Source organism: Scyliorhinus torazame, chromosome 10 (genome assembly GCF_047496885.1).
Source record: "Scyliorhinus torazame isolate Kashiwa2021f chromosome 10, sScyTor2.1, whole genome shotgun sequence".
Classification (NCBI taxonomy): domain Eukaryota; kingdom Metazoa; phylum Chordata; class Chondrichthyes; order Carcharhiniformes; family Scyliorhinidae; genus Scyliorhinus; species Scyliorhinus torazame.
The window spans coordinates 205,108,985-205,124,949 of record NC_092716.1 but is presented as its reverse complement, the minus strand read 5'-3'; the positions used below and the strand labels follow the sequence as shown (position 1 = coordinate 205,124,949).

At 45.1% G+C, this 15,965-nt stretch overlaps 1 protein-coding gene across 5 annotated transcripts in view; it reads left to right on the top strand.

The window, feature by feature from the left end:
- ush1c (Usher syndrome 1C) overlaps positions 1 to 15,965 on the top strand; it is a 420,683-nt gene that overhangs the window by 199,550 nt on the left and 205,168 nt on the right. For all 5 annotated transcript variants that reach the window (XM_072466296.1, XM_072466295.1, XM_072466293.1 and 2 more), the window contains exon 14: positions 10,525 to 10,649. In XM_072466296.1, the coding sequence (XP_072322397.1) occupies positions 10,525 to 10,649 (125 nt within the window). The remainder of the gene's footprint in view (positions 1 to 10,524; positions 10,650 to 15,965) is intronic.

Sequence of the window (15,965 nt, the reverse complement as noted above, 5' to 3'; positions counted from 1 at the left end):
CCTTTCGTTTTTAGTTACAGGACTATACCGCACGTCACAACAGGAGTGGCACCAGCAGGACTGCTGATGGGCCGTAGGCTCAGGACCTGGCTGAGCCTGATTTACCCAAACCTTGGTGGGAAAGTGCAAGTGCAGCAAGAAGAGCAGAAACAGTTCCATGACCATCGGATGCCAGGGTGGAAGTTCTGACCAGGAGCCCCAGTCTGCACCCGCAATTTTGGAGATGGTGCACTCTTGCTCCCAGAAGTCATATTGGAGAGAACGGGACAAGTCTCTTACAAAGTAAAAGTCCAAGGGAAAACCTTTGGCCAGAGGATGACCAACCTAGGATGTTGATACCTTCGCCTAGCTGGGAACCACCCCTCTGCCAGAGAACACATCCGGCTGTGGACCAATGAAGAGGACTCTGGCTCCGACATGGACACAGAGGCATCACGCAGATGGACAATGTCGTGTCCAGGGCCAGGATCCCGGCAATAGCCCTCCAGCGGTCGAAACAGAAAAAGGCGGTCAACCAACTGGTACACTGTGGGCAGACCTTATGTCAAAGTAAAAGAGATATTTGTCCTTCTTACCGCTGGCTTCCTTGGTCATTAAAATGACTTAAATGAAGGGAGCAAACGTATGGTAACTAAATTTGCTTATGACACAAGCATAGGTAGGAAAGTAAGTCAGCAAGATTAAGTAAAAATTCTACAAGGCGATATAGATCGTCCTTGATATGTATGCCCCTGTCAGGCAGGGAAGAGGTGGTCGAGTGAGGGAACCATGGTTGACAAGAGAGGTTGAATGTCTTGTTAAGAGGAAAAAGGAGACTTATGTAAGGCTGAGGAAACAAGGTTCAGACAGGGCGCTGGAGGGATACAAGATAGCCAGGAGGGAACTGAAGAAAGTGATTAGGAGAGCTAAGAGAGGGCATGAACAATCTTTGGCGGGTAGGATCAAGGAAAACCCCAAGGCCTTTTACACATATGTGAGAAATATGAGAATGACTAGAGCGAGGGTAGGTCCGATCAAGCACAGTAGCGGGAGATTGTGTATTGAGTCTGAAGAGATAGGAGAGGTCTTGAATGAGTACTTTTCTTCTGTATTTACAAATGAGAGGGGCCATATTGTTGGAGAGGACAGTGTGAAACAGACTGGTAAGCTCGAGGAAATACTTGTTAGGAAGGAAGATGTGTTGGGCATTTTGAAAAACTTGAGGATAGACAAGTCCCCCGGGCCTGACGGGATATATCCAAGGATTCTATGGGAAGCAAGAGATGAAATTGCAGAGCCGTTGGCAATGATCTTTTCGTCCTCACTGTCAACAGGGGTGGTACCAGGGGATTGGAGAGTGGCGAATGTTGTGCCCCTCTACAAAAAAGGGACTAGGGATAACCCTGGGAATTACAGGCCAGTTAGTCTTACTTCGGCGGTAGGCAAAGTAATGGAAAGGGTACTGAAGGATAGGATTTCTGAGCATCTGGAAAGACACTGCTTGATTAGGGATAGTCAGCACGGATTTGTGAGGGGTAGGTCTTGCCTTACAAGTCTTATTGAATTCTTTGAGGAGGTGACCAAGCATGTGGATGAAGGTAAAGCGGTGGATGTAGTGTACATGGATTTTAGTAAGGCATTTGATAAGGTTCCCCATTGTAGGCTTATGCAGAAAGTAAGGAGGCATGGGATAGTGGGAAATTTGGCCAGTTGGATAACGAACTGGCTAACCGATAGAAGTCAGAGAGTGGTGGTGGATGGCAAATATTCAGCCTGGAGCCCAGTTACCAGTGGTGTACCGCAGGGATCAGTTCTGGGTCCTCTGCTGTTTGTGATTTTCATTAATGACTTGGATGAGGGAGTTGAAGGGTGGGTCAGTAAATTTGCAGACAACCCGAAGATTGGTGGAGTTGTGGATAGTGAGGAGGGCTGTTGTCGGCTGTAAAAAGACATGGATAGGATGCAGAGCTGGGCTGAGAAGTGGCAGATGGAGTTTAACCCTGAAAAGTGTGAGGTTGTCCATTTTGGAAGGACAAATATGAATGCGGAATACAGGGTTAACGGTAGAGTTCTTGGCAAAGTGGAGGAGCAGAGAGATCTTGGGGTCTATGTTCATACATCTTTGAAAGTTGCCACTCAAGTGGATAGAGCTGTGAAGAAGGCCTATGGTGTGCTAGCGTTCATTAACAGAGGGATTGAATTTAAGAGCCGTGAGGTGATGATGCAGCTGTACAAATCTTTGGTAAGGCCACATTTGGAGTACTGTGTACAGTTCTGGTCGCCTCATTTTAGAAAGGATGTGGAAGCTTTGGAAAAGGTGCAAAGGAGATTTACCAGGATGTTGCCTGGAATGGAGAGTAGGTCTTACGAGGAAAGGTTGAGGGTGCTAGGCCTTTTCTCATTAGAACGGAGAAGGATGAAGGGCGACTTGATAGAGGTTTATAAGATGATCAGGGGAATAGATAGAGTAGACAGTCAGAGACTTTTTCCCCAGGTAAAACAAACCATTACAAGGGGACATAAATTTAAGGTGAATGGTGGAAGATATAGGGGGGATATCAGAAGTAGGTTCTTTACCCAGAGAGTAGTGGGGGCATGGAATGCACTGCCTGTGGAAGTAGTTAAGTCGGAAACATTAGGGACCTTCAAGCAGCTATTGGATAGGTACATGGATTACGGTAGAATGATATAGTGTAGGTTAATTTGTTCTTAAGAGCAGCACGGTAGCATTGTGGATAGCACAATTGCTTCACAGCTCCAGGGTCCCAGGTTCGATTCCGGCTTGGGTCACTGTGCGAAGCCTGCACATCCTCCCCGTGTGTGGGTGGGTTTCCTCCGTGTGCTCCGGTTTCCTCCCACAGTCCAAAGATGTGCAGGTTAGGTGGATTGGCCATGACAAATTGCCCTTAGTGTCCAAAATTGCCCTTAGTGTTGGGTAGAGGTGTTGACCTTGGGTGGGGTGCTCTTTCCAAGAGCCGGTGTAGACTCAATGGGCCGAATGGCCTCCTTCTGCATTGTAAATTCTATGATAATCTATGATTAATCTAGGACAAAGGTTCGGCACAACATCGTGGGCCGAAGGGCCTGTTCTGTGCTGTATTTTTCTATGTTCTATGTTCTAGATAGGTGAGTGGACAAAAATTTGGTGGATGGAGTATAATGTCGGAAAATGTCAACTTGTTTACTCTAGCAGTAAAATAAAAAACAGTATATTTTTAAAATAGCGATAGATTGCAGAACCCGATGGTACAGAGGGATCCAAATACAAGTACAGCAAGTGATTTGGAAGGCAAGTGGGTGTTTACTGCAAGAGGAATGGAATATAAAAGTAAGTAAGTTTTACTGCAGCTGGACAGGACCTTGGTTATATTGCACCTGGAGCGCTGTGTACAGTTTTGTTCTCTTTATTTGAAAAATAATGGAAGCAGTTCAGAGAAGGTTCATGTGTTTTATTCCTGGGGTGAAGGGCTTATCTTATGAAGGAAGGTTAAACAGGTTGTGCCTATGTCCGTCAGAGTTTAGAAGAATGTGAGGTGGTCTTATTAAAAACACCCTGAGGGACTTCCGGGTGCGGCGATGACCAGCTGAGTCGCACGTTTCGGCAGCTCCCGGTGAAACGGACTTTTGGGCTCTTGATAGGAGCCCCAACGGCAATTTTGACGGCTAAAAACACTGTGCGGTAAACCAGAAGGGAATCCCCCCTGGATACGGATGAAAAAAGGAGGAGAAAGTGGCCGGATTGCAGTGGATCCTTTAGAACAGCGGCAAGGAAGGCAAGCAAAAACCAAGATGGCGTCGGAAGGTGGCAGTTTAACATGGGGCCCTGAACAACAAGAGTTCTTGAAATGCTGTGTGGAAGAGCTCAAAAAGGAAATTAAGAAAGAGCTGTTGGCCCCGATACTACAGGCGATCGAAGGGCTAAAGGAGGAACAAAAGACCCAGGAGCGGGAGCTTCGGGTCGTGAAGGCAAAGGCAGCCGAGAATGAGGACGACATACAGGGCCTGGTGGTGAAGACGGAGATGCATGAGGCACATCAGAAACGATGTGTGGAAACGTTGGAGGTACTGGAGAACAATGCAAGGAGGAACAACCTGAGGATTCTTGGTCTTCCTGAAGGTGTGGAGGGAGCGGACGTCGGGGCATATGTGAGCACGATGCTGCACTCGTTAATGGGAGCGGAGGCCCCGGCGGGTCCGTTGGCGGTGGAGGGAGCATACCGAGTGCTGGCGCGAGGACCGAGAGCAGGAGAAATTCCCAGAGCCATAGTGGTGAGATTCCTCCGTTTTAAGGAAAGAGAAATGGTCCTTAGATGGGCAAAGAAAACTCGGAGCAGTAAATGGGAGAACGCGGTGATCCGCGTTTATCAAGACTGGAGTGCGGAGGTGGCGAGAAGGAGGGCAAGCTTTAATCGGGCCAAGGCAGTGCTTCATAAAAAGATGATAAAATTTGGAATGCTGCAACCGGCAAGACTGTGGGTCACATATCGAGGAAGGCACCACTACTTTGAGACAGCGGATGAAGCGTGGACTTTTATTGTGGAAGAAAAACTGGAATGAGCGGGTTATTAAAAAGAACGTTTGAACAAAGTGGTGGGGCGAAAGTGGGGGGCGAAGAGGGGGGTTAAAAAGGGGGGAAAGAGGAGTTTTATGTACTAATCCTGCGATGTGGTAACTTTTCTCTCTTCCACAGGTGGTGGTGGGGGAGGAGGGGAGGTGGAGGAGATGGGGCGTTGGCCATTGGGGGCGGGGCCAAGGGTGAAGCGCGGGCTTGGTTCCCGCGCTATGATAATCATGGCGGGAATAGAGAAGCAGGAAGGAGGGGGCGTCGCACGGTGCGAGCCGAGGTCACGGGGGGAAGCCGAGGTCGGCCAGAGTTTGCTGACTTCTGGGAGCAACATGGGGGGAGTAATTACGCTAGCGGGGGATCTAGCGGGGGGGGTGGGAGGGGGAATTACTGGGTTGCTGCTGCTGGGGAGAGGGGGGAGCTGGTATGGGAGGGGATGGGCGGGGGGGCACCGCCTGGGGGAGATAGAGCTGCGTGGGAACCGGGTGAGGAGCTGGAAAAAGGGGATGGCTAATCGACAAGGGGGGGGTGGGGGGGGTGGGGGGGTGGTGGGAAGTCCCCCAACCCGGCTGATCACGTGGAACGTGAGAGGGCTGAATCGGCCGATAAAGAGGGCACGGGTACTCGCACACCTTAAGAAACTTAAGGCAGATGTGGTTATGTTACAGGAAACGCACCTGAAACTGATAGACCAGGTTAGGCTACGCAAAGGATGGGTGGGGCAGGTGTTCCATTCGGGGCTAGATGCGAAAAACAGGGAGGTGGCTATATTAGTGGGGAAGTGGGTAATGTTCGAGGCAAAGACTATAGTGGAGGATAACGGGGGCAGATACGTGATGGTGAGTGGCAAACTACAGGGGGAGACGGTGGTTTTGGTAAACGTATATGCCCCGAACTGGGATGATGCCAATTTTATGAGGCGGATGCTAGGACGCATTCCGGACCTAGAGATGGGAAAGCTGATAATGGGGGGAGATTTTAATACGCTGTTGGAACCAGGGCTGGATAGGTCGAAGTCCAGGACTGGAAGGAGGCCGGCAGCAGCCAAGGTACTTAAAGATTTTATGGAGCAGATGGGAGGTGTAGACCCGTGGAGATTTAGCAGACCTAGGAGTAAGGAGTTCTCGTTTTTCTCCTATGTCCATAAAGTCTGCTCGCGAATAGACTTTTTTGTGCTGGGAAGGGCGTTGATCCCGAAGGTGAGGGGAACGGAGTATACGGCTATAGCCATTTCGGATCACGCTCCACACTGGGTAGACTTGGAGATGGGGAGGAAACAGGAGGGCGCCCACTCTGGAGAATGGACATGGGACTAATGGCAGATGAGGGGGTGTGTCTAAGGGTGAGGGGGTGCATTGAAAAGTACTTGGAACTCAATGATAATGGGGAGGTCCAGGTGGGAGTGGTCTGGGAGGCGCTGAAGGCGGTGGTTAGAGGGGAGCTGATATCAATAAGGGCACATAAAGGGAAGCAGGAGAGTAAGGAACGGGAGCGGTTGCTGCAAGAACTTTTGAGGGTGGACAGACAATATGCGGAAGCACCGGAGGAGGGACTGCACAGGGAAAGGCAAAGGCTACATGTAGAATTTGACTTGCTGACTACGGGCACTGCAGAGGCACAATGGAGGAAGGCACAGGGTGTACAGTACGAATATGGGGAGAAGGCGAGCAGGTTGCTGGCACACCAATTGAGGAAAAGGGGAGCAGCGAGGGAAATAGGGGGAGTGAGGGATGAGGAAGGAGAGATGGAGCGGGGAGCGGAGAGAGTGAATGGAGTGTTCAAGACATTTTATAAAAAATTATATGAAGCTCAACCCCCGGATGGGAGGGAGAGAATGATGGGCTTTTTGGATCGGCTGGAATTTCCCAAGGTGGAAGAGCAGGAAAGGGTGGGACTGGGAGCACAGATCGAGGTAGAAGAAGTGGTGAAAGGAATTAGGAGCATGCAGGCGGGAAAGGCCCCGGGACCGGATGGATTCCCAGTCGAATTCTATAGAAAATATGTGGACTTGCTCGCCCCGGTATTGACGAGGACCTTTAATGAGGCAAAGGAAAGGGGACAACTGCCCCCGACTATGTCTGAAGCAACGATATCGCTTCTCTTAAAGAAGGAAAAGGACCCGCTACAATGCGGGTCCTATAGACCTATTTCCCTCCTAAATGTAGATGCCAAGATCCTGGCCAAGGTAATGGCAATGAGAATAGAGGAATGTGTCCCGGGGGTGGTCCACGAGGACCAAACTGGGTTTGTGAAGGGGAGACAGCTGAACACGAATATACGGAGGCTGTTAGGGGTAATGATGATGCCCCCACCAGAGGGGGAAACGGAGATAGTAGTGGCGATGGATGCCGAGAAAGCATTTGATAGAGTGGAGTGGGATTATTTGTGGGAGGTGTTGAGGAGATTTGGTTTTGGAGAGGGGTATGTTAGATGGGTGCAGCTGTTGTATAAGGCCCCGATGGTGAGCGTGGTCACGAATGGACGGGGATCTGCATATTTTCGGCTCCATAGAGGGACAAGGCAGGGATGCCCTCTGTCCCCATTATTGTTTGCACTGGCGATTGAGCCCCTGGCGATAGCGTTGAGGGGTTCCAAGAAGTGGAGGGGAGTACTTAGAGGAGGAGAAGAACACCGGGTATCTTTGTATGCGGACGATTTGTTACTATATGTGGCAGACCCGGCGGAGGGGATGCCAGAAATAATGCGGATACTTGGGGAGTTTGGGGATTTTTCAGGGTATAAATTGAACATGGGGAAAAGTGAGTTGTTTGTGGTGCATCCAGGGGAGCAGAGTAGAGAAATAGACGACCTACCGTTGAGGAAGGTAACAAGGGACTTTTGTTACCTGGGGATCCAGATAGCCAAGAATTGGGGCACATTGCATAGGTTAAATTTAACGCGGTTGGTGGAACAAATGGAGGAGGATTTCAAGAGATGGGATATGGTATCCCTGTCACTGGCAGGGAGGGTGCAGGCGGTTAAGATGGTGGTCCTCCCGAGATTCCTCTTTGTGTTTCAGTGCCTCCCGGTGGTGATCACGAAGGCTTTTTTTAAAAGGATCGAAAAGAGCATCATGGGTTTTGTGTGGGCCGGGAAGACCCCGAGAGTGAGGAAGGGATTCTTACAGCGTAGCAGGGATAGGGGGGGGCTGGCACTACCAAGCCTAAGGGAGTATTATTGGGCCGCTAATATTTCAATGGTGAGTAAGTGGATGGGAGAGGAGGAGGGAGCGGCGTGGAAGAGATTAGAGAGGGCGTCCTGTAGGGGGACTAGCCTACAGGCTATGGTGACAGCCCCATTGCCGTTCTCACCGAGGAACTACACCACAAGCCCGGTGGTGGTGGCTACACTGAAGATTTGGGGACAGTGGAGACGGCATAGGGGAAAGACTGGAGCCTTGGGGGGGTCCCCGATAAGAAACAACCATAGGTTTGCCCCGGGGGGAATGGATGGGGGATATGGAATGTGGCAAAGAGCAGGAATAACGCAACTGAAAGATCTGTTTGTGGATGGGAAGTTCGCGAGTCTGGGAGCGCTGACCGAGAAATATGGGTTGCCCCAAGGGAATGCATTCAAGTATATGCAACTGAGGGCTTTTGCGAGGCAACAGGTGAGGGAATTCCTGCAGCTCCCGACACAAGAGGTGCAGGACAGAGTGATCTCAAAGACATGGGTGGGGGATGGTAAGGTGTCAGATATATATAGGGAAATGAGGGACGAAGGGGAGACAATGGTAGATGAACTAAAAGGGAAATGGGAAGAAGAGCTGGGGGAGGAGATCGAGGAGGGGCTGTGGGCAGATGCCCTAAGCAGGGTAAACTCGTCGTCCTCGTGTGCCAGGCTAAGCCTGATTCAGTTTAAGGTATTACACAGGGCGCATATGACTGGAGCACGGCTCAGTAAATTTTTTGGGGTGGAGGATAGGTGTGCGAGGTGCTCGAGAAGCCCAGCGAATCATACCCATATGTTTTGGTCATGCCCGGCACTACAGGGGTTTTGGATGGGGGTGACAAAGGTGCTTTCAAAAGTAGTGGGGGTCCGGGTCGAACCAAGCTGGGGGTTGGCTATATTTGGGGTTGCACAAGAGCCGGGAGTGCAGGAGGCGAGAGAGGCCGATGTTTTGGCCTTTGCGTCCCTAGTAGCCCGGCGCAGGATATTGCTAATGTGGAAAGAAGCCAAGCCCCCGGGGGTGGAGACCTGGATAAATGACATGGCAGGGTTTATAAAGCTAGAGCGGATTAAGTTCGTTCTAAGGGGGTCGGCTCAAGGGTTCACCAGGCGGTGGCAACCGTTCGTCGAATACCTCGCAGAAAGATAGATGGAATGGAAAAAAGAAGGCAGCAGCAGCAGCCCAGGATCGGGGTGGGGGTGGGGGAGGGGGGGGGGGAGGGGGGGAGGAGGAACCAGAAGGACTCTCAGGGTTGTTAATATATACTGTATAATATGTATAGGTCGTTGCTACAGATAATTATATATTGGACTGTTAAATTATATTTATGGAGAGTGTTACTTGTGATAAGGCAGTTGCCAATTAGGGTTAGTTTTCATTTTTGTTATTTATTATTTATTCATTTTCTGTTTATAAAATAGGTCATTGTTCTTTGTGTTATAATATTGTGTAAAGGATGCACAATGTACTGTGTTGGTTGACCAAACATTTTCAATAAAATATTTTTTTTTTTTAAAACACCCTGAGGGGACTTGTTTGAGTGGATGACAGGAGAATGTTTCCTCTTGTGGGATAAACTTTTAACTAGAGACATAGTTGAAGAATAAGATGACTCCCTTTTAAGATGGAGATAAGGAGAATTGTTTTCTCTTAGATGGTCATTGCTCTGCGGAATTCACTCTCACAAAAATCAGTGGAGGCTGGGTCATTTAATTTATTCAAGACTGAGTTAGATAGATTTTTGATAGACAAGAGAATGAAGGTTACTGGAGCCAGACAGGAAAATAGATCACCATCAGATCAGCCATTATCTTATCAACTGGCAGAGCAGTTCCTGCTCCTAAGTTGCATGTTCACATACCTTGGAAGCATATGGCCCAACTTTGACTCTGTGCAAATCAATAGTTTTTGAATCATTCACATATTTCAGACTTTCAGTTCTCTTTGGTGGAGTTGTCTTTGGTGGTGCTCTAGCTCACTTGCATGATTATTGACACATGCCCCAATATGCATTTGATCCAGCACGAACCCATATTCAGTTTCTACTTGTGCTCGGAAAGTGTTGGTGGGTGTGTCCCATTTAACCTTATTCTCTGGCTTGGGGAAGGGGTAGTGGGGAATTACTGAAGTTTACAATTGCACTGACCCCCTGTAGCAATTGTGCACAATGGACGGAATAGCCACTACATTTTGAAAATCTCCCTTTATGTATTCTCACTTTGAGAGTGGTTCTTTGAGCAAAGTTTCCAAAATCAACCAATATCTGGAGTATGGATCTCCACATGTGTTTGCACCTTCAGGAGGTGTAGAAATAATTAAAAATAAATACCTGGATTTCATTTTTAATGTCTGAGCATGATTGGCACTTGGTTGGTGGAAAAGTCTATTTCTGATGCATGCAATAATTTACAAGATTATAAATATGCAGTGTGAAAAGTGCTAGGTGCCATTAACTGGTGTTGATATTAGATATCAATATTCATATTTTTACACCAATCCGACTTTCATGATGAGCAGTGACTAATGAGCAAAAAAAAAATTGCAGTTGTGAAATCCCTTCACTTATTAATTAACCAGTTATACAACTTTCCCTTGAAAAGGTCCAGCTTAAAGGGCATATTTGAGGAAACAGAACTCTTGTTTCACTTACATTATTATGTTGTCAGCCATTGGGAGTAAGGGTCATGCACAATCAAACTCACCTGTATTAATTGCGAAACTGTTTCAATTGTCTGTATTTTCAGGGTATTTGTGGTCTTTTTCTTGCCCAATTGAAATCCAAAATTGGAACAATCACTGTTTTTTTTTACAGGATAGAAGCAGCGGAGCAGAAATTTAAAAAGGAATGGGATGAAGACTGGGGACATCGAGAACAACCCAGAAGTCCAAAATCAGTTGGTCCTGATGTTTCGCCATCTCCGCCAGCGAAAAGTAAAAGTGAGCTATTTTACAGGAATATTTTCATTCCTTACTTAAAGTTGTAGTGATCTCTGGATATGAATATACATGATAAATGTATTGAAATGTAGTACAGTAATTTCAACACTAGATGTCTCACTATAAGATGGTATAAGAACGACTTCACCGCTCTTTCTAGGAGAGTGTGCTTCAGGATAGTGAACAGACAAGACCTATATTAGCTAGAGAGAGAGAAGTTATAAGTTATTTCATTATTACATTGTATAGTTAGTTATCTTCATTGTATTTTATTTCTTTTACTAGTTGAGTATTATGTACAAAGGACTCACATAATATTATTTATATTACTCATTAAATAAGTTAATCTTTCAAAGAAGACTATTAGTTATTTCATCAACTCGGCTGGTTCAAAGGGTATTATATATATTACATAAAGTAATATAACATGGATAGCATGGTAGCATAGTGGTTAGCGCAGTTGCTTCACAACTCCAGGGTCCCAGGTTTGATTCCCGGCTTGAGTCACTGTCTGTGTGGAGTATGCGCCTTCTCCCCGTGTCTGCATGGGTTTCCTCCGGATGTTCTGGTTTCCTCCCACAGTCCAAAGATGTACAGGTTAGGTGGATTGGCCATGCTAAATTTCCCTTAGTGTCCAAAAAGGTTAGGTGGGGTTACTGGGTTACAGGGATAAAGGGGATAGGGTGGAGGTGTGGGGTTTATGTAGGGCGCTCTTTCCAAGGGCCAGTGCAGACTCGATGGGCTGAATGGCCTCTTTCTGCACTGTAAATTCCGTGATCTGTGATTCTATGAACATGGTACCAGAGTTATTAAAGCTTTTAAGAAAGACTAGTGAAGATTTAGAATCAAAAGAAAGAAGAAAAAAAATTGGAATCAACTATTCGACTACAGAAGTCATCGCGATATCAGAAACTTCGACAAAAACAACTTTTCAATGGACCAAGTTCAAGCACCAAGACATCTCAAGACCACTGGTAATTTAAATCTGAATTGGAAATTGTTCAAACAACAGTTTCAACTCTATTTAGAAGCTAGTGACTTAAGTACTGCATCAGAAGCTAGAAGAATTGCTTTACTTCTGTCCCTGCAGGCAATCAAAATCTTCAATTCCTTTAATTTAAAAGCTGGTGAAGATAAAACAAAATTTGATCAAGTTATAGCGAAGTTCGATGAACATTGGAAAATGCAGACCAATGAAATTTTAGAGCATTTTAAATTTCACAGAAGAGTTCAAAAAGTTGGTGAACCATTGAATAATTTCATCACTGATCTCAAACTCGTAGTTAAAACGTTTAACTATGCAGATTTACATGATTCACTTGTAAGAGAACAGATTGTATCTGGCATATTTGATGAAACAGTCAAAGAAGCATGAACTCGACAAAATGAACATTACAAATCACAGTTGATAAGTGCATCTCCATCTCCGTGGAACAGACCAAAAGTCAATATTTAGCATTTTACCCAAAGAAAAAATCGCGAATCTCTACCACGAGGCAGAGAAAATCAAAATGGTGTCGCAGGCAAAGCAAAAGACTGTGAGGAACGGAAGCTATCCTTCACAAGCATTTTTGTGCTCTGCACATGCGCACTACGCACAGAAATGTGGGACGTTGAAAAAGAAGTCTGCGTATGCGCGTACGTCACAAATGCGTCATGACGACAATGTGATTATGTGTCACATGTGTGGCAATGCCCACTTAAAGGGAAACTGCCCTGCTTTTGGTAAATGCTGTTTAAGATTTCAGAAGTTAAACCATTATGCCTCTCAGTGTCAATCACCGCAAGTTACATTCCTCCTGCACAGAAAAAATATTACAAAGTGAGAGCTGTGGAGAAACAAGAAGAAATCAACACACAAGAAGACTTTACGGAAGATGATGAAATTTTCTCATTAGAAAATACTTTCTTCGTTGGTGGGGTTTAATCGTCCATCAAGAATGATCTGCAAGCAAGCAAGAATCATCCTAAAGCGACAAAGCCAGCTCATCAAGAATATGTACAAGATCTTCAAGCAATGAAAGATCAAAGTGTCAGTATCGTTAGCAAGGAATGGATGACTACTGTGTATATTAACACAATTCCAATTGCTTTCAAACTGGACACAGGTGCCTCGGCGAATCTTTTGAATTCCAAGGACTTGTCCAAGATACAAAGTCATTATGAAATGATACCTCAAGAATGTTCATTGCGTGGCTACAATGGTAATCCCATTTTCTCGCATGGTTCATGTTACCCAAGTGTCACAACAGGGACATTCAAAAACAAGTACAATTTGAGATTGTCAATGATACTCGTTCATCTTTACTTGGAGCTCAAGCGTGCAAAGATTTGAAGCTCATTAAAATAATTTTTTTGAATACCTGTCAGTTGACTACGTTCAATGATGACATTCAACAACTCTTAAAGGAATACCCTAATGTATTTCAAGGTATGGGTACTTTACCTTTTCAGTACAAAATTCAGCTGAAAAAGGATGCCAAATCGCTCATCCATCCACCTAGACATATACCTGCTCCATTTAAAGACAGACTGAAGGCTGAACTTTCAAGATTACAAGTTCAGGGTATCACATCAAAGATTACTCAATTTACTGACTGGGTTAGCTCCCTAGTCTGTGTGAAAATATCTACAGGTGAGATAAGAATCTGTATGGATCCGAAGGATCTCAATCGCAACATCAAAAGAGAGCATTATCCAATACCTAAGAAGGAAGATATTACTGCAGAGATGGCCAATGCCAGAATTTTTACCAAACTTGATGACTCTCAAGGTTTTTGGCAGATGCAACTAGAAGACTCCAGTAAACTTCTCTTTACTTTTAATACACCTTTCGGAAGGTACTGTTTTAACCGGATGCCCTTTAGAATTATCGCAGTTTCAGAAACCTTTCACAGAACGATGGAACAAATGACCGAGAACATAGAAGGTGTTCGGGTTTATGTTGACGACATCATCATCTAGTCAACAATGCCTAAAGAGCATATGAAACGTCTTTGGGAAGTATTCAGAAGAATTCATGAATATGGTTTGAAGTTAAATAAGGCCAAATGCATGTTCACAATTTTTAAATTACAGTTTTTAAATGACTCTGAAATTTTTAAATGACAACATCGCAGCTGAATAAAGCCAGATCAAGAAAAAGTGCAAGCTATCAACTAAATGCAAATTCCTCAAGACAAGAAGGCAGTCTTACGCTTATCTGGAATTGTCAACTTTCTTGGAAAGTTTATTTCAAATCTAGCGAACAGAACAACTGCACAACGTCAACTAATTAGAAAGAACACAGATTTCATCTGGACTGAAAAACATACTGAAGAATGGACAGATTTAAAACAACAATTGATACAAGCTCCATGCTTATCATTTTTTGATCCTACCAGACCTACTAAAATCTCAACGGATGCAAGTAAAAACAGCATGGGTGCTGTTTTGCTTCAACAAGAGCATTTCAATAATTGGGTTCCTATTGCCTATGCGTCAAGATCCATGACTGAGACTGAGTGTAGGTACGTCCAAATTGAAAAGGAGTGTCTTGGGTTAGTTACTGGGATTTCCAAATTTCACGACTATGTTTATGGTCTACCCAAGTTCACAGAGGAAATTGACCATCGCCCACCTGTACATATCATTGAACAAAGCTTGAATGATATGACTCCCAGACTTCAGCGTCTGATGATGGATTTAAGAAGATATGATTTCACATGGAAATACACCATGAGACCATAAGACATAGGAGCAAAATTTGGCTACTTGGCCCATCGAGTCTGCTCCGCCATTCAATCATGGCTGATATTTTCTCATCCCCATTTTCCTGCCCTCTCCCATAACCCCTGATCCCCTTATTAATCAAGAACCTATCTATCACTGTCTTAAAGACACTCAGTGAATTGGCCTCCACAGCCTTCTGCGGCAAAGAGTTCCACAGATTCGCCACCATCTGGCTGAAGAAATTCCTCCCTATCTCTGTTTTAAAGGATCGTCCCTTTAGTCTGAGACGGTGTCCTCTGGTTCTTGTTTTTCCTACAAGTGGAAACATCCTCTCCACGTCCACTCTATCCAGGCCTCGCAATATTTTGTAAGTTTCAATAAGATCCCCTCTCATCCTTCTAAACTCCAATGAGTACAAACCCAGAGTCCTCAAACATTCCTCAAATGACAAGTTCTTCATTCCAGGAATCATTCTTGTGAACCTCCTTTGGATCCTTTCCAAGGCCAGCACAATCTTCCTTAGATACGGGGCCCAAAACTGCTCACAATACTCCAAATGGGGAGTGACCAGAGCCTTATACAGCTTCAGAAGTACATACCTGCTCTTGTATTCTAGCCCTCTTGACATGAATACCAGCATTGCATTTGCCTTCTTAACTGCCGACTGAACCTGCACATTAACCTTAAGAGAATCGTGAACAAGGACTCCCAAAGCGAAGAACTAAGCGAAGAATTAGTCATTGCTGACACCTTATCTAGATCAGTCAATGCTGACATTCTCTGAGAAGAATCGATAAATTATGTTGATTCTCAACTGCAGTTATTCAGAGAATTACTTCCTGTCTCTGATGTCAAATTTCAACAAATTCGCATTGAAACACTGAAAATTGCTACGTTGATGAAAGTAATGCATCATCTTCAACAAGGATGGCCTAAAGGTAACTGTCCGCAATACCAAAGCATTCAGTCAGAATTGATTATTATAGGTGGTATATTGCTGAGACAAGATTGCATTGTTTTTCCACAAAGCATGAGGTCTGAAATGCTGTCAAGACTTCATGAGAAACATTTAGGCATTGAACAATGTAAACGTTGTGCCAAACAGTCGATCTATTGGCCAGGTGTCAACAATAATATCTCGGACATGATATCATCATGTTCAACGTGCCAGTCACATCAAAAGCAACAATTCAAAGAACTGCAACCACAAGATCTTATAACATCACCATGGATCAAGGTTGGTGCTGATCTCTTTCACTTATTTGGTAAGGACTATCTCGTAGTCATTGACTATTTTTCCAATTTTCCTGAACTAGTGAAATTGAATGACATCACATCCAGTACTGTCATAAAAGCATGCAACAAAATATTTGCCAGTCATGGTATTCCTCGTATCGTCATGTTTGGCAATGGCCCATGTTCCTCAAGTCATGAATGGCATGAATTTCCATTGAAGTTCAATTTTGAACATGTGTCTTCAAGCCCTAATTTTCCACAGTCCAATGGCAAAGCTGAAAAAGATGTTCACATTATGAAACATTACTAAATCCAGAGATTCTCAATCTGATTTTTATCTAGCTTTACTCAATTACAGAAAATCATCTT